This window comes from Sinohyriopsis cumingii, chromosome 9 (genome assembly GCF_028554795.1).
Source record: "Sinohyriopsis cumingii isolate HCF-2022 chromosome 9, ASM2855479v2, whole genome shotgun sequence".
Classification (NCBI taxonomy): Eukaryota; Metazoa; Mollusca; class Bivalvia; order Unionida; family Unionidae; genus Sinohyriopsis; species Sinohyriopsis cumingii.
In genome coordinates this window covers 37521150-37546218 of record NC_142969.1, presented here as the reverse complement: position 1 = coordinate 37546218, position 25069 = coordinate 37521150, and the positions used below count along the sequence as shown (strand labels likewise).

The 25069-nt window shown below is 34.0% G+C and overlaps 1 protein-coding gene across 1 annotated transcript; it reads right to left on the bottom strand.

Moving 5' to 3' along the window:
* Positions 1 to 103: 103 nt before the first annotated feature.
* Positions 104 to 25058, bottom strand: LOC149791570 (isoamyl acetate-hydrolyzing esterase 1 homolog). Its single transcript, XM_089970115.1, has 6 exons — positions 24982 to 25058; positions 22832 to 22887; positions 16546 to 16765; positions 16037 to 16124; positions 10941 to 11065; positions 104 to 8938 (listed from the first exon to the last, which is right to left on the bottom strand). The coding sequence occupies exons 1-6, from the start codon at positions 25054 to 25056 to the stop codon at positions 8765 to 8767; spliced, it is 738 nt and encodes a 245-aa protein (XP_089826241.1). The 5' UTR covers positions 25057 to 25058; the 3' UTR covers positions 104 to 8764.
* Between the last annotated feature and the right edge of the window lie 11 nt (positions 25059 to 25069).

Genomic DNA, 25069 nt, shown 5'->3' with positions numbered 1-25069 from the left:
AAATATTTGGATCAGAAAAAAGTTTTGGGTAGAGCATGTGATTACAATGTAATCTCTCATGAATATTTTGGATATATTAACAAAAAAGGCTAGTTACTGTATGTGAGATATTAAATTTTATTCATAGCAAAACTGTATTCCATAATGAATGCAAGGTATAGTTCAACCCTTGATTACTTTTAACAATTTATTTTCACAAGGTATATATAAGTTAGGACATAAAATCACCATCATTTTCTCATGTACCACAAGTGCTGAGATACCTCAAACATTTCTTGTATAGTTATGTAACCTTGTTTAATAATGGTATCATGGATTTATATCAAAGATTCTACCTTGTGCTGAATGTGGTTTCAAATAATAAGCACCACTTCACTCAGTTTAATTAATGACTCAAAAATATAATAAAGAAGTCTAAAAAAATTACTTTGAAAATACTGTATTGGCAAAAATAATAATGCGGTAGTTTGCTTTGATGTGAGTGACCCAATGTAATTACATTATTACTTGACTGCAGTAATTATGCTTTTGCTATGAAGTGACCTTATGTAAGTACATGATTACTTGACTACAGTAATCATGTTTTTGCCATGATGTAAGAGACCGTATGTAAGTACATAATTACTTGACTACAGTAATCATGTTTTTGCTTTGATGTAAGCAACCTTATGTAAGTACATAATTACTTGACTACAGTAATCATGTTTTTGCTTTGATGTAAACAACCTTATGTAAGTACACAATTACCTGACTACAGTAATCATGTATTTGCTTTGATGTAAACAACCTTATGTAAGTACATAATTACTTGACTACAGTAATCATATTTTTGCTATGATGTAAGCAATCTTATGTAAGTACATAATTACTTGACTATAGTAATCATGTTTTTGCTTTGATGTAAACAACCTTATGTAAGTACATGATTACTTGTCCACAGTAATCTCACTTTTGCTTTGATGTAAGTGACCTTATGGAACTAGATGATTACCTGACTACAGTAATCATGCTAATATTATGTAGTAAAAAGTGATAACATATCAGAGAATTACACAGGTGATGCATATGAATCCACTTCAGATTTTAAAAGCTAATTGGTTTGAGATAACATTATAGAACAAAGGAACAAAACTGCCTCTGAGAAAAGTCCATTTCCACCCAAGCCATTTTCTTAGGATTTGAATAGTTAACTGCCTTGGATTGCTGTAGGGAAACAAAATATGTATTACTGCTTTATATATATATATATATATATATATATATATATATATATATATATATATATATATATATATATATATATCTGTTATGATCAAAAGGAGATGCCAACACAACCACTTTGTCAAAATCAACAGTGGAATGAAATTTTTATGATTTTTGTTAAACTGAAACATAAAACTAATAATCGATCTAGTTATCTCCTTAATCAATATTTTCACTGCCATTATGCTAATTCTTTCATGAATAAATGGCAGTTATGTGAACATATGATGGCTTTGTGCCTACTTTATTTATAAATATTCCTTGAACATTCATGTCTTTTTATATGGATTACATCACACTGTAGGATTGTTTATATCAAAGCAATAAGGTACTTTCTGAACACATGAAACAAAGTAAATAAAACAGCAATGGACACAAGGCTAAAATGTGATCCGAAGAATGAGGTATGGTAAAAAGGATGAATAAAGCAAAATCTGCTAAATTTTGTACAGTGAACATATTTATTTTCGGTGTCACATCAAGCACTAAGTGGTTCATTAATTCTTAAGTCTTTAATTACTTTTATTTTATTTCATGCTGAAGAAATCTGAAAACATGCACATACAAAAATATAATAATATAAAACAAATCAAAGTAGCTTATGACAGTTTAATGGCATGGTAACTGAACAAGGCCTGGTTAGTGATGTTGTGATCTTGCTCATTTTGTCTTGAAACTTTCATGTCTTTAAGTATTGAGACAATGATAAGATTATATTCTTTGTTCATACAAGTCCTGAAACATGAAAGATAATAATTATTTTTCATGTCCCAAGACTTAAATTGATTACAGTATATACACTTGTAGATTCAACAATGAATATCTTAAGATACAGATTTTACAGAAGATTGTAAAAAGGAACTATGAAACTTAAAAATAAAATGCATATAAAAGTTGCTAATGGGATATATTTTACGAAAAATATATGTTTATCATGCAATTATTGAAAAAATATTTGTCAATATAACATTATAATAATAATGCAAACTGAACATATGGATAAACAGGAAGTGAATATCTAGTACATATTCTACGTGTACTCTTATGTTTCTTTCTCCATGTTTCTTTTCTCTCTTTTACTAAATATACCGAAATCCTCATAAGTGTGTAACACCCTGTTATATATTTATGCCATGCTGTTATGTATTTGTAACACCCTGTTATATTTTTGTAACACCCTATTATATATTTGAAAAACAATTATATATTAACAATTATATATATAACACCCTGTTATATACAGTGCCAGATTAAACCCTGTGGAGGCCCTTAGGCAGTAAAAATCTTGGGGACCCCCTTGCAAATTATGTCCTAATATGTTTTATCGATATTATTTTGATCTGTTGTCACAGGGCCTTTAGGCCGGTGCCTACTCCGCCTATTTGGTTATATGTTTGTAACACCCTGTTATATACTTGTAACACCCTGTAATATATTTGTAACATGCTGTTATATATTTGTAGCATAGTTATATATTTATAACATGCTGTTATACATTTATCCTCTATTCATTCTTGCACCATTTTTCTTCTTTATGATGTTAGTTATGTTACATGTATGTGAATAGAAAAAGTGCTTCAAGTTTTTATTTTGCTTTTATTTCCTAACATCCTAATAGATTTTGTTCATATTTGGAATTAATTGTTTCATTTTGTGACACGGTCACTCACCCCTTTCACCTTGGGACCATGGGTTCAAGGTCACTGTCATATAAAACTGCATTCAGGATTTAGTTCAAAGATTTTTTTGTGCTTTATGATGCATTCTGTTCATATGTAAGATGAATCATTTTGATTTTAAAATAACAGGTAATTCTGTGACAATTGTTTGCCCCTTCTGTAGTTGGGGTCAAGGTCATAATCAAAAGAAATCTTGTTTGGTTAAAGGTTTTACATTTGCTTATATTTCATAAACCAGTTGATGGGCTGTGTACATACTTGACATTAATCATTATGTGTGTGTGTGTGTGATTTGGATTTTTAATGTAGCTTTAAAAAAAATTAAGTCATATCACTCAGATGTCTGCAGTGTGGCAGCTTATAGTGATGTTTAGCACTGGGGCATCATGCCGCAGACATGTAGCATGATGTCCCACCCAGTCACATTATCCTGACACCAGGCCAACCAGTCCTAACACTAACCTCTTAGTGCTGGGCGCCAAGTGAGGCAACTGTTAGTATCATTTTTGTAAGTCTTCAGTATGACTCAGCCAAGGATTGAACCCACGACCACCCACATCCGAGGCGGATGCTCTAACCACTAGGCCACCGGAGCAGTGAATGAATCATTATGAAGCTAAGACAAATCATAATATGCCATGTTCACACAACCTTTTGACCCTGGGGAAAAGGTCACATTTACAGCAATGCTTTCATCATGGTCTCAACACACAGGCCCTGCCCTTTTTGTCTGCAGTAGAAATGACACAAGACATTTGTTGTAATCCAATCATCCCTCATTTTAATGCCCATCAATATACCAATACCCCTCTAAGATGTACAGTCAGGGATCCCACTGAATTTATAACATTTAGTTCTATACTTAATTTATTACACTTCATCATAGTTCTTGGCTAATCAGAACCAATTAAAATTCGGTTAAACATTATTAACTGATTCGGCCCCAATCCCGTCTGTAGGCGTGATGAGGCTGTACCCTATTTCTGAGCTCTGCAGCATCAAAGTCATTTAAGATACACCAAAGTGGGAGGTATTACAAAAAAGCAGACAGATATAGCTCTAAAATGATACCAAATAATCTGTAAGTTCCAGTTGCACTACAAAATATGGAAGGAAAAACCTCATTTTTTGGACCCCTTTTTTTTCCACCCAAAATATGCTCGTGGTCGGAATGCGATTTTGTGTGAGGATTTTAGACCTTTTGGCCTCCGATCTAAGGCAGACCGGTCTGAACTGCACATAGACAGGTGATCCTTTGCAAAAACTAGGATAAGGTGGGCATTTGGAATAAAGAGCGGTCTCCATATGAAAATGATAGGTCCATTAAGCAAAAAAAAAATTAAAAATTTTTTTAAAAAAAGAACTCCAACTTTTACCCTTCTGCTCATGCGCAAGCAAAATAACCAATGGAAAATGATGTTTCTAATACAACTAGGCATTAGTCTCATGGAAAATCTATTGAAAGCCGATGTATTACGATGTATTCAGAAATAGCCCCCCAAATGTCTTTCCTACGTGCATTTCAGGCGAAAACAACAAAAACCTCTGGGGCCAAATGAGTTAAATACCCTATTTGTGTATTTGTATACTCTATTATGAGTCTTGTTGGAACATACCTCATTGTAAGTTTACCTGACTTGTAATGCAAATGACTTGTAAAACTCCCATGAAGTGTTAAATAGAGGGAGCACTGTAACCCCAACCTTTCTTTTCATGTACATTTTCACATGAGTAAATATGCTTTTTCCTTGCTTTAATTTATTTACACTCAAAACAAGCAAGTACTACAGTATTTATCTACCTCACCCACCCTTCCACCCCAATAAAAATATTAAAGGCATTCAGATATGAAAAAATGCACAAGACTTATTCATTAATCTATTTATAATTTCCAGCCCAATCAGCACCATGGAGTTTCTAACAATGTCATTTTGTTTGCATTTCAAACCAAATAGGAGTTTCTTTAGTAACACAGTCATTATATTTGCAAGTCTATTTTATCACATATTAGATGTGATGTAACTCAGAGCCTTCAATAAGCTCCAAATAATTCCATAAATTTCTGTAACTTTGTGAGTTACAGCCCTTTAATACATGTTTATAAACATTATATAGTGTGACCCCACTATAAGACAGTAGATGGGAGCCATAGAACCCGACCGTGTTATAGAACGAACCGAATTGGTACATATATGTGAATACTGTTTATATATACATGTCTAATGTATAGCATGAATAGAGTATCAACACCGTGTACTCACCCGCGAATCTCATCACGTACATTGAATCCACAATATAAGTGATTCCATCGAAAATATGAACACACACCAATTTAAAATATTCAATAATTTTGTCACAGGTCATATTGGTCTGAATTCAGTGGAAAACATAGCACAATCAGATAATGAATGATGAAGCACATTTACTTTTCAGTATGTCCCAAATCGGTAAAAGTTAGTTTGCATTTTAAGCTGCCATTGGTAGCGTTCATAAGCATAAACTTTTTCCCTGCAAAAAGAAACTTTCACGGCACAGTTAACATGTTCCAGTCACATTAGAAAATGCAAAAATCCATCAGATTCCATTACTTTTATTCAAGTTTGGTACTGACTTCCTTTGAAGAAAAGTTCTTTGTTTTTATTGAAAACTGTATTCTGTTTTCTTTCATGAAGGGTGCATGCGTTATTGAAGTCACCATTAAAGGACAGCTTTGGAAAACCAAACAAATGCCCATTTCTTATTGTGGTGGTAACATCAAATAAATGTACTACATGATTGAGACTGATTTTTTTTCTCCATTTGTCGAGTACGTTTTCATAACAATTAGTGCTTCAAAGGTAATCTGTTTCCTTTGAAATCTCAGCAAACTATTTAAAAGGGATTGGCCATTGTTTGGTATATTCTAGTTACTGTTCCTTCCTGCCTATTGAATAAACAAAAACAATAAGATGTTTTTTTTGTTTTACATTTTTGGTAGCGATGTGATGCTGCTTTCCACGCACGCGTCAGAAATTTAACAAAGGGTCAATGGACGATAGAGACGCAGGTGTTCTGGGCTGATGACATGGATGATTACAGAAAATGAAATGTTCTGAGGGATTTAATTCTGAGGGAAAAGAAGAGGAATATTACTTACCATCCACATACATATGTCAGCCTATGTAAATATATTAATTGCTAGCAAGCGGTCAAAAATCCGACGAAAGATAGATTACGAGATAATGCCTTGTCTGGTTGACCTCCATTACCAGAAATGTCAAAAACAAAAAAAGGATATCTCAAAATGTACAGTACTCATGCTAGATGTCAAGATAAGCAGATTATGATATAACAATGCACTGTTTAGATGGTTTGTCAATATGGACATAGAATTTGTTTATATAACTATAGATAAATTTCAGTGCATTTTATATCAAGTTTGCGGCTTCCTTTCATAAGGCCTCAGCATTTTCTCGACTCCAAACCAAAGGCTGTATATACAAGTTTAAACAGCGAACAATGTCGCCAATAAAAAAATCGCCAGATGGTATATTCTGTCACCAATAAGGATAAAAATCCAAGTTTGCAACATTAGCAAAGCCCTATGCAATCCCAAAATAAACTTTTTACACATTATATTTCATACTTTTAAGAAGAAAAACTACTATTTCATGTACAAGAAAAATACATATAAAATTTCAGGAGCCATGCCACGATCGTCTTGTATTATTCATACACAATCTCTTCCCCAAAATGATAATAAACTTTGTAAATTTTTTTCGTACTTTTAAGAAAGAATTTTTTTTGTGTATGAGAAAAATACATGTGTATAAAATTTCGGGAGCCATACCATGACCGTGTTATATCTGAATTTGTGTTATAACAGAGCGTGCTATATCAGGGTCACAATGTACCTTTATATTTTTTAATTTTTTTTTAAATTGATGTATTCAAACCAGACACTGCAAATATTGGATGTAGATGACATGGTTGTCACTAACAATGGACCATTCTAGGAAATGGAAAAGGACCAAGAGAATACTAATTGCTTACATCTACAGCTTCCATTTTGTCTGGAATGTGAACAATATTTCAATGTTAGGGACTACCTGGTGACAATCAGGCTTGAAAGCAGACTTAAGTAAAGAAATTTTTAAATTTTTTTTTATAGATTTATTGTCTTCTGGCAAAATGCATTAAAGCCTTGGCTAAATTCAATACGGTAAGCAGTAAGCCTGATGATATGGCTTAATTTTTTAAGTGAATGCCTATGGTATATTAAAAATATCAAAGCTGTGATGGCATTTATTATACATACATATAATACATGTTTTGGGGGCATAGTGTTGTGTTAGATTAATTAATGTTTAATTAATTAGGCCCTACTTCATGTTACTCGAAAAATGCTCTAAACCTTTCAATATTAGCAAAACATTGGGTCAACCTTTGAAAATATGGATATTAATTTGCAATTTAGAAATAGAAAGTTTGTTAGTAAACTTGCATGAAATTTTGTTAAAGAAGAGAGAATCTTGGTTACTAAAAATTTCCATACGAAACTAAATTGTTTTTATGATAAATGTAAAGATGAAATGAATATAAATTTGAATAATATTCTAAAGTTTAGTGGCCATCTTGAAAATATTTGTTTAAAAAATTATGTTATGGCTTCAATTAAATATTTTGAGAAAAGCTTGCATTTTTTAAAATTGTTTATAACAAAGGTTTAAATCTAATGAAGAATGTTGAAAATGTGCCCATAACTTCAAACTGTAATGAAATCACAACATACTTTGCTCACCAACTTTCAATGATTACACAAAAGAATGGTAGGTTAAGCAAAACGTTTGTATGAGGAATTTAAATTGACCATAACCTCAGTGAATGGTGTGTACCTGAATATTCTGTCAGAACATACTCAATAATGCTAATGTTCAATAATACCAAACCTTATGGTATTATTAGAGAGTCTCAGTTAATATCCCCAAAACCATTGTGCCAATATTTGTGGAAAAAATACCAAAAGACTTTTTATGTTACTGTTATTTAATTTTCAATAGTGAGCACCGATTTTTGTGGCTTTCATTTTAGTTCCATACACAAATTTTAAAACCCCAACAAAAATGTAAAGAAGACTAATGTCACTTACCCATCAAAAACATTTCAATCAATTTACATGTCAACAAAAATGACTTTCATGTAAACCTTAAAAGAGGATCCCTGCAGAATTAATGAATCCACAATATTTTAAAATCCTTGTGTCAACAAACAGTTTCTAATTCAGTTTTGGACAATGCTAATTTGTTAGTAACACTCATGTAGCATTTGTAATTATGTACAGATTATAATTTACTCTGGGGTCTACTTGAGAACAGAAGATTTAGCGAATAAATTTTCCACCACCCCCCCTTTCAGTACAAAAAAATTGAGGGAAGTTTCTAAATAAAGGAGTAGTGTAACAAAGAAATAATGATGCATAATCTTATAATTGTTTTAAAATTAGCATGGATCTCTCAAATGCATGTCCTAGATTAGACTTTTGTCCCTTCAACTGCAAAAATAGGACAATCCCTGATTAAACAAATGCTTTACATAAAAATCAATTGATATCAATTATAAACTTAAGGTTTCAAGAAAAATATATTTAAAATCTTAGATCACAGTCTTCAATGCCTGTATCTTCAAGTTTTGTAAGTCATCTTCCTTTAATTATTCGTCTTAAATCAAATCTTCCACAGAATTCATGTACAGTCATATTGTTAACTGAAGCAAGACCCATTTGGACAGGTAAGAAAATATAACAATTTCTCCATGCATTAAATGGACTGTAATACCAATTTCAGCTACCACTTGTCCAAAGTGGCATTTGGGTTTTCATTGTCCACTTCTGACCAAAGGTTATAAATCATTGGGAGTTCGCTCGTCAGTTTGTCCAGTATTGGCTGCAGAAGATCAAACAGAAGTAAGGATCCTCTGGTAGCAAGGTGAAGGCCATCATTTAAGCATGACTTCCAGTCCTGAAAATTGCAGCATTTGAAATTGGTTACTTTACTTAAAACTAAAGCCCTTTTCTTATTGCAAATATGCTAATTTTAGTGCAGTAAGATTTGGGTGCACCACACTACCTTCAACATTTTGCTTAATTATAAATTCTCTCATAAATTACCTATCTATTAACCAGTGTATCCCCTAGGGGTGCAAGAGTAAAAAATCTCCTTGGTGTCAAAACTGGGGGACACACTGAGTAAAAAATGAACTTTGGTATGAAAACTGGGGGTCAAATTAAAAATTTGGAGGTTTCTGAAGCACAAATGAGGGTAAAGGGAAACACTGCTATTAACCCATCAAAACATGCAATATTTGTGTGTTCATAACATTCTCTCAAACACTACATCTCAGCCAGAAAAAGCAACCAGTCTAACTTAAATTACAGGAAGTACGGTGATTTGTCAAAAGCACACCCTTAGATAGTGACCATGATATGCCCCTAGTTTCACAGCAACCCATTAACAAAAGTCCTTTAAAGGAAAAGGTACTCCAATGGGTAAAAAGTATTTCCTGGAATTCAAGAAAAGACTATTTCTTCCTTTGAAACTGTCAAGAGTTGAAACCATCTCTGAGATTCTTCAGTGGTAACAAGATTTTCTAATGTGGTACGCATACTGGATGTCAGCTCAGCACCATTAAATGTCATCAGCAGTTTTTTTTGGTGAAAACCCCCATGTCATAATTATCATCCATTCAGGTGAAATAGAGACAAACATGATGCTGAAGACATCACAAGAAATCTTATAGTGAAAACCCCATGTTAATATGATCATCTATTCAGGAGGAATAGAGATAACAAGAATTTCAAAATGGCCACTGTGGCAGCCATAAGGGATGTCTGAGCAGCAGAATTGACATTTTTTAGGACCAACTAGACCAGGGATGAATGTGTGTGAAATATTTTGTAGCAATCCTCCAAGCAGTTTAGGAGGAGGAGCAATAACAAATTTGTGCTGACAGACAGACAATGGGCAATGGACAACAGACCATCAAAAGCACAGAATTGCATTCACAAGATTGAACAGAAGCCCATCAAAAGTACAGGACTAATTACATTCACAAGACTGTACAGGAATCCATCAAAAGTACCAGAGTAATCAATAAAATTACAATAACTGATTACATTCACAAGACTACAGCAGTCTATCAAAAGTACAGGAGTAGTCTATCAAAAGTACAGGACTAATTGCACTCACAAGACTACAGCAGTTCATTAAAAGTACAGGACTATTGCATTCACAAGACTGTACAGGAGTAGTCCATCAAAAGTACAGAACTAACTGCATCCACAATACTGTAATACTGTACAGCAGTCCATTAAAAATACGAGACTTATTGCACTTACAAGACTGTACAGTAGTCCATCAAAAGTACAGGACAAATTGCACTCACAAGACTGTACAGCAGTCCATCAAAAGTACAGGACTAAATGCATCCTCAAGACTGTACAGCATTCCATCATTACTTTTGATGCCATGTGTATATGTGCATTTTGTGATACTGAGGCTGGTGATAAATTATGTAATGGCATAAAAATATTATCAAAGGTCTTAAAAAAACTGCAACCTCCGCAGGGGTCTCAAATTCAAAACCACCATGAGGGCCATAAGAGGGCATTTTCGATGGCCCAAGGACCGCACCACCTTTCTTATCTCTCATGACACCTTGTGACACCAATCATTTTGCAGGCCACAGGATATGGCTTGGCAAGCCTCATGCAGCCCATGGGCCACGTGTTTGAGACCACTTCTGTAGTTCCACATTTTCTTTAATTTCAAATTTGTGTTACTCAGTAATCTATAAAACATCTACTTTAAAACCAAAAGAATCTAGTTCTAGTCATCTGGATACAATAAGAACAAATACTGTAGCACAATAACTGTTATAGATTTTTGCTTAAGCTAAAATTGCATGCTCAAACATTAGCAAGAGCTAGATAAAGGTACAATGGTCACAACTAAACTACAATACCTCTTGCTTCATCATGCAAGTGTAGAGATCCACACATTCTGTTCCACAAACCTGGGCAGCCTCAACACACACTTCTGCATACCTCTTGGCTATAGAATTCACCTTGGATGGAGGTGTTGGTCTTTCTATTTATAACCATAAAAGTACATTTATTTTTTTAACATTTTAACAATTCAAACCAATTTTATGCATCAAAGAATTATATTCAACCATGCCATTTTTATGATTAAGTAACAGTAATATGTTTACATTCAAATATTATTTTTCACAAGCTTTCGAAAATCTGTCAGAGCCTTAATTCATTATTACCAGCCAGAAACAACCAATTATAAATCTAATAAGGAACAACAAAAATACTTGAGGAAAAAAAATCAATGACTGAAAAAGTGTGACTGTAATATACCACTAATGAAAGTTTTATCATGTACTTAAATATTAACAAAATGTACAAAAAAGAACATAAATAACATCTGCATAGATCTGAGACTTAGCTTTTTCTCAAAATTTGCATAGTGCTTTTGGTATCTGTCTTAACTTTTAACATTTTGGATTGTGTAATTGCCACTCTAGTTACAAAATTATTGTTGGATCTGAAACTGATCCATTTGTTTTGCCAGTAAGCATTTCTAATTAGGTTTATTAAATGTTTTAACAAAACAAGATTAATTAACTTGCAAGTTAACTGAAACCAAATTTATACACAGTCTCACCAAATTAATCTTACATCTAACCTGTTCAGTTGTAAGAATTTCAAAAACTGAATTAAATAAAGAATTAAAAAACTAGCTTAAATAACCATATCAAGTAATAACAACTATATATTTTCTGCACCTTATATATATATATATATATATATATATATATATATATATATATATATATATATATATATATATATATATATATATATATATATAATTACTCTTTTTGTAATAGAGGTAAGGAAATAAACAATGTATTGTCATGAGTGGTGAAGCCACAACCGACAATACAAAACCTTTTGAAATCATGTGTAAAATATCTCCTTATATATATATAATAAAAAAATAGATTTTCTTTTCATTATATATTTTTAAGACAAAAACCATTGATTTGCAAGAATTTTGCTTCTCCATTCTGTGCAAATGTGATTAACACATGCATTACTACATCATTCAGTACATAGCTGTTCTGAAATTTTACAATAATTTTAGGATAGTGACTTTTTACTAGCTTGACTTGAACATATGATAACTCAAATTGTGCATATTTTTTTCCATATTAATTACTGTTTTCATATGAAACTGAAGAGATGGTTTTTACATTAACATATTTTTTTTGCAGACTGTCAGCATCATTGAGGTGTGGTGGGTTACTATACAAACTTCACAGTGTAATATCTATAAAATATTCCAATGATCAGGAGTTTACTTATGTGTGTGTCTTTGTGTGTGTGTATCTGTGTGTGTCCTGGCCAAGTTTACAGTATTGTTTTATAAGAGATACTTCACCCAAAATTATGGGGCCCCGAGTGGCCGAGTGGTCTAAAGTGCCCTCCGTTACGGATCACTGCCATATCACCTCTGTCTGTGCCGGTTCGAGTCTCAGATTCAGCCAATGTGGGTATGTGATAAAGCTTGCCAGTAGCTTCTCGTGGGTTGGTGGTTCTTTCTGCGGTTTTCCCAGGTTCTTCCTCCACCATTAATACTGGCCGCCATGTATAGCCTATCGTGTGCTGAAAATGGCGTTAAACCCCACAACAACAACAACATCACCCAAAATTACACAAGTATTTTAAGTCTTTGGTATGACTTGGCCAGGGTTCAAACCTATTATAATTGCTACTTAAGCAATTTTATTTCATCAAAAGTGTCTCCTAAAAATGTGTTGCATTTAGTGTGTGTGTGTGATTTGAAATCTTAATGTACCTTTAACAATTTTAAGTCATATCACTATGATGTCTGCAGTGTGGCAGTTTATAGTAATGTCTAGCACTGGGGCATCATGCTGCAGACATGTAGCATGATGTCCCACCCAGTCAAGTTATCCTGACACCAGGCCAACCAGTCCTAACAATAACCTCTTAATGTTGAGCACCAAGCGAGGCAGCTGTTAGTACCATTTTTGTAAGTCTTTGCTATGACTCGGCTGGGGTTCGAACCTTGACTTCCTGCATCCAAGGGGGATGCTCTAACCACTAGGTCACCAGAGCGGTCGTTGCATTTATTGTAAAGTATACTATGTATATGATACTCTATTGGTAACCAAGAATATCAAGTAGCAACAGGTTATATTGGATTAATCACTGACAATTTTTGATTCTACAGTCTTTACACATTTTAAGATCTGCTTATCCCAATTGGGGGTGTGAGGGAGAAGAAGCAGAAGCAGAAGAAAAAATTGAAACAGCAATAAATATGGAATATAGGTTCGACTTGTACATTAAAGCAAATACATTTACTTTATTGGAAAAGAAAGTAGTTATAAAAAAAGATATCTCCAACGTGGTGATAAATAGTGAGTCAGTAGCTTGTATATTTTGTTTATTGGCTTGCAAGGTAAGTGTGTTTATAAGATAAGAATTTCAAAAGATTACAGGTTAGGACCCAAGGGTTAAGGCTTTGGATTTTAGATCAACCTTGAGTTCAATAACAGTTGCAAATATCAATTTGTCTTTTCATCCCCAGTCAATTGTAAACATGGTTGTAATGGAAATCTAAATAGTTTTTATGTTATGATACGAAGGCAAAAAGCCTGGGCATAGGAAAAGACTACTGTACACGTCATGAATTATCATTGTGCTGAAGTTCAACTAGTTGCTTACATTGATTGTCTTAAGTTAATATGTATTGCCTGGGGGTAAATGAGGTCTGTCTCTCAAACCAGCAAGTGGGAATTGTTTCCAGGATTTGATTGATAGGGTTAAAGGCTTGTGATGTTTGTTGCTTTTCTTCCCCAATGTTACAGTAATTGCATCTACACATGAAGCTGTTGTCTATTCAAGTTGTAGTCCTACAACATAAGACATATTACATGATATTTTTGTTTTGTTGCTACATCTTACTGCCTAAATAACAACCTTGTGTAGCATGTTCACAAGCTGACTGATAAGAGAATTGACAGGCAACATTTTCTGGAATATCTCATACACTTAGCAGCCCATATCGACACTCTTCCAAATTTTTTAAATCTAACTGATAATACTTTGCTGTCTTTATCCTAATGGAATCAAAATCTGACAGTATCAAACGGAAGTATTTTCATGTTTCATTCAACTGGTTGGAATGCAGTGAAACCCAGGAATGCCAAAATTGGATTAGGTTGTATAATGTTTCTTTAACAAAACGAATAAAATATAATAATATTGAAGATAATGTTTAGATAGCTTCTATTTGTTCAATATATTTTTCATCCTTTTAACCAATTTTGTCATTCACCGCTTCCATCACATTCCAACCAACTGAAATGTAGGTGAATGGAACTTGAAAACACATCCATTTGCTTGTGTGAGAATTTCAATTTATTCAAAAGAAAGACATCAGAGTAAGTAAAGTCTGCCTAAATCAACATGACTTTAATTTGTGGAAATGCTTCAACATGTGCTGGCAAGTCTGGGAGATATTCTTGAAAATATGGACACCATCGTTTCGATGTCTGTCAACATCAGAATACACTAAACAGGGCCATTATTCTGGCAGTAAGATGTAGGGCCAAAACATACATAACATGTGATACATCTGATATTCTAGGACTATTCAAGTTGGTGCAACCAATTACAAACTTTGTTTATAGAGTTAATCCCATTATCCCTTCTGTGAATTAAGCTGTTGATTTTTGTCTCGGAATAAATGATTCTGTTTCTAGATGAGATAATTGTTTCTTTTAATTTCATTCATTGTCAGATAATACAATGTAAATGTATAGAGATTTCATATTTTACCAAGGCCTGGTCAAATGGTCATTACGGTCAATATTAAACTGAGCACTACTAATGTCAAAATGTAAAACCTTAATAACAATGGAAGAACCTCCAACTAAAAAGTGACAATAGTTTACACAAGAGAAAATAATTGAAAGAAGTGAAAAAGAGCAGACCACATGCAAAATAGTGATTTAAACGTTGGTGAAACAAATCTAGGGTGGCATAAAGGAAAAGGAGTAAATCAGAAATGATTTCATGTCTTAATACATGTTGTTGTTGTTGTTGTTGTTGTAGGGTTTAACGCCATTTTTCAGCACATGATAGGCTATGTATGGCGGCCAGTATTAATGGTGGAGGAAGAACCCGGGAAAACCCCGGGAAGAACCACCGACCCATGAGAAGCTACTGGCAAGCTTTCTCACATACCCACATTGGTCGAATCCTAGACTGGAACCCACGCAGACAGAGGTGAGATGGCAGTGATCCGTAACGGAGAGCGTTCTAGACCACTCGGCCACTCGGGGCCGCCCTAATACATGTACATGTGATCTTCAAATATAAATGTGATTAATGTTTAATGACAGAAGTATATCTTTATAGTTATGTAATTTTGTTTTCTGATGAATGCATACAATATCTGAGCAAGAACTGTCAATAAATAGAATGGTATATATGCACAATGATTGTGGTTATTTTTCTTAAAATGGTTTAAAATTTTGATTTTGGAAACTGGTCTTTTTGTACAAACCTGTTATGAGAGACTGTTTTTTTTTATTGGCAGAAGGGGTGGTCTCTCATAACAGGTTTTGCTGTATTGCACATGAATTTCATGGGCTTATTTTCATACCAATCAGAATCCCATCAACTGATATTTATACAAGACATAACAAAATATGAAACTGCACATACTATATATTAAGTGTACCAACTATGTCATAAATATATTTAACAAACACAAAATCCTAGTTTCAAATTTGTAAGTCAAATCATAAGTGCACACAAGATGCATGAATTTAATCTCACTTTACAGCAAATGCAAACATCTACTTAAAATGTTTTTTATTCTTTTCTTCATAAGTATTTGTCAAATGTGCCTTCCAAAATGAGACTGTTCTGCCTTTGGATGTCTTTAACTTACAATGTGTAAAATAAAATGGAGGTAATTCAAGTCAAATATTTATTCTTGTACATTAACCTTTCAGTTTGCAGTCAAGGGCCCAAGCTTCCTCGTCACAGGCAGGGGGAGTTATCAGGATCACCCTATTCCTTTTTATACCAATTGACTGAAACAGAGCAACATTTCACATACAGTAAATAGGCACAAAAAATTCCTGATGTCTAAAAATTCTAGAGCCTTTCACAGAAACCAACATTGTAAAAAATGAAAACTCTTTGAAATTTATAATAAATATATTGGTTTTATATACATTATTAGTTATGGATTATGTTTTCCAAAGTTACTGAATTAGTCTTGAAAAGAAGGAAATTTTTTTATAGAAGTAAGACATTGACAGCAATAATAAAAGAGACACAATATTTCTTTTGAATACAGGCCTATGGTAATTATTTGACTGTTCAAAACTCTATGGTCCACATTTTAAGTGTATTCCTAAAAATGGATCGAAAGATTTAATTTAGACTGGTAAATGCTGAAAATTAGTGTAATAGGAGAAACTGAAATCTGTCAAAAGTCAATTGACAAACCTGTAAATAATCCACCATGTCTATTAGATTCTGTTTATACTCCTCGAGGGGTACATGTTGCTTTGGATTCAAAGACTTATCAACAGAATCATTGGCTCCCAGGAAAATGGTCACAAAGGCAATGGACTCTGCATCTGCTTGTGTAACTAGCTTTGGCAAAATGATTTTATTCCAGCGGGAGTTGTAACCAGAAAATCCTCGATTCAGTACATCACATTTCCTGGACATACAAGACGATACATACATAAATATATAAATACTGTATATAATTGCTTATGATCAATCAAGTCCAACTGCAAACTGCACAGACCTAAATCTGCCAGCACATAATGCATGAGCAAATCTGGGTCTCTGCAGTTAAATAGAGTTTGTTAGCAATCAGTATAATAAAAACACAGACCCTGATCTGCTGATGCATTATGTGATGGCAGATCAGGATCTGTGTTGCTTGCACCTGGACTTGACTTATATGCAAGTACCATAATTTAGCAGTATAAAACATGGACAAGCACATAATTAAACTGTCTTGTCTCATAAATCCGTTTCCAACTGTGCGTGCAATTAAGTCAAATCAACCAGCTTACCCTATATACCATACTTGCTATACAAACATCCAAGAATCTTAATCCCGATCTGCTGTAGCATAAAGTGCTGGCAAATCTGGAACAAAGTAACACTCTTTGTTCTATTTGTTGCTGTTGTTCTAGGGTTTAACGCAATTTTTCAGCACAAGATAGGCTATACATGGCGGCCAGTATAACTGGTGGAGGAAGAACCCTGGAAAACCCATGGAAGAACCACCGACCCATGAGAAGCTACTGGCAGGCTTTCCCATGTACCCACGCTAGCTGAGCCTTGGACTTAAACCCATGCAAACAGAGGTGAGATGGCAGTGATCTGGAACGGTCAGCGCTTTAGACCACTTGGCCACCCTGTTCTATTTGTGATTTCAAAATAGTAACATAACTGATCAGCTGGTATTTATATTCTGGGTCTACACAGTTGGTAAGTATTATGAATGTAAATGTGATAGACAAATATGTCAGTTAAATAAAATTATACTGTAAACTGATGGTCAGCGATTAGAAACAAAGTTACAAGAGCAAGTGACCATCAACCAATTTGGTCACCAGCTAGCTGTGAATCGCTGTCTAATCATATAGCCAGAGAAAAGCTTGTCTGATCAAATAAAAAATAGGGCATGTTGTTTGCATATGGATTCAACTTATAAACAAGCATACACAGTGTTGGGGGAGAGAGAATGAATTTACTGTATAACTCAATTCTGTCATCCAATACTTATGAAATTTTCACAATAAACTTAGGAATCTTGTTTCAATCACTGGTGATATTTTTACAACTAAACATACTGCAGCTTTAGAAAAATAGGTACACAAACAAATAAGCAGAAAAATTCTGTTTTACTGAGTGTACAGTTAAATGACAGAAAAATACTACACATGTTAACTGAGTGTAGGCAATGGTTTTGTTATTTTCATGACATTTTAAAGGAAATGGCAAGTTAAAAATAAGCACAATTCTGATGAAAAATTTAATTATTTCTTAACTACGGATATTGTGGATTGAGGTCTGAATCTTTACAAGTCAATATACAATGCTCCACTGGAGAGATCTTAAGTTTATAACTTCTTTAGGATATCTTTCTTTCTATTCCTTCTGTTAGCAATAGTTTACATTGGCTTCTGCCACTGACAGAAATGATTTACTGAGATTCATTTACATCATCAATTTTATTTTTCTAATCAGTAATTATGAGGGCAACCAGATTAACCTAATAATTACAAATTAAATCAATTGGTTTGAAAGACTCACAATGAAGTTCTCATGACAAAGGATGATATACAGAAGAATTGATTACACTAGTTGGATCTGCTAAGCTAATATTAAATTACAGCCAGGTGAAAGTGAGGGTAATTGATTTCCAATAATGCAAAATTACAACACATCAAGGGTCAATTGTTAATATAATAATACACATCCAAGAATACACGAAGCTTTGTCTCAACACAGTCATAATTAAATTAACAACTGTCCAGTACCTGAACTTTCATGAGAAATTTCTTTAAAATAAATCAATATGTTCGTGGGTAGAAAAATCCATTACCTGGTTGCCCAGGACAACTCAAAATTACAAATGGGCAACCAACTTCATATGAGAGGCATGCTGGACAAGACACTTTATGGATTTGAAATAAGTATGTTTGCCAGTATGAAAAATCAATAAAATGGGTTATCTACATACAATGGAAATGGAAAACAGGAACTTTGGCCTTCAATTTCACAAAATCTGCAATAAATCCCATTATAAAATGTTTGAATAATTGATTACTGTTTTAACTGCAATTAGCATAAATATTTTAAATTGGAACCAGATATCTTTGCTGAGCAATCATATTTTTCAGTGTGACTACCCAGGTATCTTACAAGCAAATATACTTTTTGAAAACTGTTTTACTCCTAAGATTATATGTGGACAAAATGTGAAGTTATGGGTTTTTATCTTCACTTTATTCATGCAAAAAAAAAAAAACACGATTACAAAGCATTAGATATTGGACTAACAAAAACACAGAACATATTCTTTCTTTTATATTGTTGTGTACATTTCTTAGTACTAATGATCTTGTGCTTTCTTTCACCTTTGCTGATGCTTGATCTCTTTAGATTATGTCAAAATGCAATGCTCAAGTAAATTTCAACAGCCAACAAAACTGTCTTGAATATATTTTTAATACTCTTTTTTTTAAGATAAATTATTTTTAAGGTAATTTAGACAACTTTGTTTGCTCCTGAAATTTATTTCATCTTTCAGAACATGCAACAAACAAAGCTAAAAGATTTAATTTGGTTAGATTTAATACTTCATTAGAATCATATTATCAGATAGAAGAGGTCAGTACTGCAGCCATATAATGATTTGTTTGAAACTCATGTAAAATTATGGCCCATTCTTATCATTCCATATGAGCTCAACAGCAAAATTTCAAAAATGTACATCGTAATTTGCTATTCTGAAAAAAACCCCGTCTTTAGCATAACTCTGCTGACCAAAGAAAGACAGTGATAAATTCTTCATGGCTTATTACAGATGAGTATGTTTTTTTTTAACATGGAAGGGCTTCTCCACAGAAATGTACCATTATGTAAATGAGTGATCTAGACAGGCCATTAATCTTACACAATCATAATCTGCCAAATAAAAGGATTGGATGGGAAAGGTTGCCCAAGTCAAGTGTCTTTGATATAGGAGACATGACTGTGTAAAATTGCCTGAAATGAAAATGATGGCTCAGTGATACATGTAATTATTAGTGATGCCAGGCGTTGATTTATTTATAGGAAATTAATGTGATTAACACTAATTAACACTAATTGAGAAAATTCTCTGGCTTAAAGCAGGAATCAAATTAATGTTAATCTTTAACAGAGCTCTATATCAAGTTGATTGGTTGGTTGGTTTTTAATGGCACTTTGAAAAAATTGTTCATAAATCCATTCCAAAGAAATGGAAGCTAATTGCCTTTCCAAGGACCCACCAAGGCATTCTACTTAGGCTGACTGTAGTAGGTATCAAACCTATAATCCTCGGATTATGAATCTGATGCCATACCAACTTAGCTTCTGCACCTTGCCTGTATCAGGAAGCCACCATGATTGATTTTAATTACTAACTGTACATCACACTAGCAGCCCCAATAGTAATACTCCAAATATAAAATTAAGAGAAATAATTAAATGATACAATAAAACCTGCCTATGTGGACATATCCATATAAAGCCAACCTGCTTGTTATTTAAAATATAAATTGCATGTTCTTTTCTTTTTTGGTATGACTGGCCAGACAAGTAAATGATTCCTTGATATGCTTGATGGTGTGTAGTAATACTGTTGATCGTTATTATTGATTATCATCTGCACATCAATCGCAAAATTTGTTAAAAAAAGAAAAATTTGCAGTCATGAGACAACATTGCTTTTCGCATAATGCACCGGCAGATCTGGGTCCGTGCAGTTTGAGAGGAGTAATCAGTAGAACAAACAACACAGACCCTGACCAACATGAACAGTATGCTACAGCAGATCAGGATCTTTGTTGATTGCACTCTAACTCTAAAGCAAGTAACTACGGTAACACTTGGTAAAAGCTATTCATTGAAAAATCTACACAAGCAGAAGCTGACTGCTAGTTGTTGTTGTTGTGGGGTTTAACGCCATTTTTCAGCACACGATAGGCTATACATGGCGGCCAGTATTAATGGTGGAGGAAGAACCCGGGAAAACCCCGGAAAGAACCGCCGACCCTCGAGAAACTACTAGCAAGCTTTCTCACATACCCACATTGGCTGAATCCAAGACTTGAACCCATGCAGACAGAGATGAGATGGCAGTGATCCGTAACGAAGAGCGCTTTAGACCACTCGGGTCCCCCCGACTGCTAGTAGCATAAGAATATAGAAAACCTATATAATATCAATCTGGGCTTACTCTGTGTTTTATGTATGTCAGATTTACAGTGCTGCCATCTGGACAACATGTGGTCTTTGCCTAAATAAAGAATTAGCAAACAAATATAATCATTAACAAACTATTACTGTATTTACTCACTATAAACCAAGTCCATCTTCAAACTACACAGACCCACATGATGAGCTGGCAGATCTGGGTCTGTGCAATTTGTTAGTTGTTGTTGTTGTTGTGGGGTTTAACGCCATTTTTCAGCACATGATAGGCTATGCAGTATTAATGGTGGAGGAAGAACCCGGGAAAACCACGGGAAGAACCACCAACCCATGAGAAGCTACTGGCAAGCTTTCTCACATACCCACATTGGCCGAATCCTAGACTTGAACCCACACAGACAGAGGTGATATGGCAGTGATCCGTAACGGAGAGCGCTTTAGACCACTCGGCCACTCTGGCCCCCCAGTTTGTTAGTAGTTATCAGTATAACAAGCAACATAGAACTGAATTTGTCTGCAAATTGTGCAAAAGCATATATGGATTTGCGTTGTTTGCAGTTAACTTAAAAGTGAAGTATATACGGTATATCAATGGAAGGATGAACACTAACACTCAGCTGATGTAGTTGCAATACATTTTATCTAATCAGCATGTGCCTACACTACCAAAAAATTAGAGATTTTATCCAGTCTATATCTGTGATTCTCTAAAGAATGAAACACAACTGATGCAAATGAAAATTGTATTTGCTAATGATGGTTAAAAGTTGAAGGATTATTTGTTTAAAAGCAGAAGCTTAAGTCATTTGGAACAAATGAACTGTTCATAGTTGATGCCACTAAAACACTTGTGTGTTCATTAGTACTTTCAAGACTGGACTATTGTAACTCAATTCTGTCTGGTTCATCTCAATATCTACTCCAGAAACTTCAAAACATGGCTGCTCTGATCATCCTTAGAGTACCATGATCAGAGCACACCTCCCCGCTGCTCTGTACCCTATACTGGCCATCCTTTCGATCCAGAATCAAAGACAAAATTTGTTCTCTGTGCTACATTTCACTAACAGACTCCAGTCCAACATACCTATCCAACCTCACCCACGTATACACACCAGCAAGATACCTACGCTCCTCTTCTGACAATTGTATACTCATTATTCCCACTAAGAAAACTAAGTCATGTGGACAACGTTCTTTTGCATACCAGGGCCCCACCAATGTGCAACGAATTGCCAACTGAACTTAGATACAAAGACACAGTGATCCCATTAAAGAGTGCTCTTAAAACTCACCTATTTCGACTGCAAGAAGAAACTTAAAGACCTAATAATGTTTCCTACCTTAAATATTTTCGACATGTTTTTATGTTTTCTAATTTCATGGTTTTTGTTTTTTGTAATATCATTATATGTCTTTTTTGTGTTAGAGGTGTTGTCTAATGTTGTTGTTGTTGTTGTTGTTGTAGGGTTTAACGCCATTTTTCAGCACACGATAGGCTATACATGGCGGCCAGTATTAATGGTGGAGGAAGAACCCGGGAAATCCCCAGAAAGAACCACCGACCCTCGAGAAGCTACTGGCAAGCTTTCTCACATATCCACATTGGCCGAATCCGAGACTCGAACCCATGCAGACAGAGGTGAGATGGCAGTGATCCGTAATGGAGAGCGCTTTAGACCACTCGGCCACTCGGGGTCCCATCTAATGTTGTAAAGCGCTTAGTGCTTCTAAAGATTATGCGCTATACAAAGTCATCTTTATTATTATTATTTTTAGCAATGACAAGAATATGTTACTGTACCTTTGTAAGTAATCTGTCACCTTTGCTCCCCAACAGCCATCTGCACTGAAACTAAACTGAAAGTAAAATGAAAATTTAACCAGTTTGACAAAAGTATTCCATCAAAAGTTATATTTAATTACTGATATGTTCAATGACACATTTTTGACAAGAAACCAATTAAATATGCATGTGCTGTCAAATCACTTTTGTGATAAGTTTAAAGTGTCTATTCTTATATTAATGCCATAAGCATCTGGTATGGGTAAAACTTGTGCCTTTTAAAAGTAAATTAATTGTGAATTAGTTCTTGTTAAAAATTAACAATCATTAAGACTGTACTGACTAAGATACACAACTGTATTTAGCTACATGTCAATTTTATTATTTACTTTTTTAAAATACATTAAATGTATCGTCATTAATGAAGATCAACTCTAGCAAACTCCTAAATGTGGAAAAATTTATTTAAAGTAACACCTTGCATAACTCACATGATGAAGGATAGCATAATAAACAAAAACTGAATTGCAAAGAAAGAACATTAATTCATCTCCTAATGAAAGCTGCCTTACTTGTTTATTTATCATTTAACTCCAGTCATGTATTCAGCAAATATTGTACATGATGCCAATTATTCAATAAATAACCTCCAGAGCATACTGTGCCTACCACCACATAAAACAAGATCCTTATATTCTTGCAACAAATAAAGTAATTGATGTATGGGGGCCCAAACAGTAAGAAATGAACACATTGTCACTAATGACAAACCAAAATCACCATCATGTGGGCACCTGAAAACATGCTCTCTCCTCAATACTCAAATTTCTGAAAGGTGTAACAAATCTGCCACATTTTACCTTACCTTTCCGGATTGACAAATTTCAATTCTTCCAGACTTCTGTTCTCATGCGAACTGTGTTTTTGTCATTTTTCTACAGATGGTTTTATTTTAAAATTTTGTTTTTCATTTATAAAACGATTTTGTTTGCAAAACTGTATCCTCTTCATTTCATTATATGACTGATGGTTTTACTTGTCCAACTTGTACAGACATTCTGTTAAATGAACTGATTCTGTACTTTGTCAAGGTATGATCAATTTATGACAACACTGCTCTTCCAATTTGTTTCAGCTCTTTTCTTCCTCTTTCTTAATTATAAAATTTAACTGCCTATTATTTATTCACTATTTATTTGTTTTTAGTGTAGTAATTAATATGAATTACAAAGATGATTTCATAAAATGGTGGCAACAATCCAGGAAGAGACTGAGGTTTCTATATAATGACTCTTTTTGTCTACCATATTTTTCCTTAAAAAAGTCAAGTAACCAAGGTCAATCATGTGACTTGGCTTGCAGAATTGTAAACCATCATCAACTTTATGACATTATTCAGCCAATATGGTTGTGATTCAGTTTTCACTATTAGTTTTCAGTGGACTCTGAATCTGGATTCTAAAGAGAAGGCGAATCTTTGTGAAATATTGTCTGTTGATTCATTATTTTGATGTTAATTTTAAAAAAACCATTATGATAGACCCTGTAACTTGTGAAGATTAATCATTTCCAAATCACTACCATTTTAACCAATTGGCAGAAGGGGCAAAAATGATTTATTTAGAATGGAAATAGTCAATACTGTGAGATCATGAGAAACGAGTATACCTTGAACCTTTATAAATTTCTTTATTATTCTATTCTGGCATGGGATTGCCATATGATATCAATAATTTCCTTAAATTGGTGAAAATCAAATAACACACTTCTAAAAGTAATGCATAAAGTTCTTGTTGTAAACTCTGATAAGGGCCTTAACCCAAAACTTTAACACCGAATTAACTCCCTTCCTGCACATTATAGTCAAAAGTAGCAAAAATGGAAGCAATAATTGTTGTTGTGCTGTTGTCTTTTTAATTTAGCAAGAACCTTATATCTTATGCTAGCTGTTCCGATGCTCCTCTCAGTTTATATTGTGTGCTGTTTCTATGTTCAAATAGTTCTCTTAAAATTATTTCCTACCAGTGATTTTACCACTTTTCCATCGTTTACAAATACTGGTACCGGCAGTGCTCTTGTTAGGAAGCGATACTGAATTCATTAAAACGTACTAAGTTAGAATTAGTTATATATCAGTGCCTCACACGCAAACAATTTTACCTCATTACCTGTGTCAAAGAATCTCCAAAGAGAATTGCCTTTGGCCAATTGCTGACCGTCGACTTGACCGACTTCTCCGCCATGTCGCTGATCCAA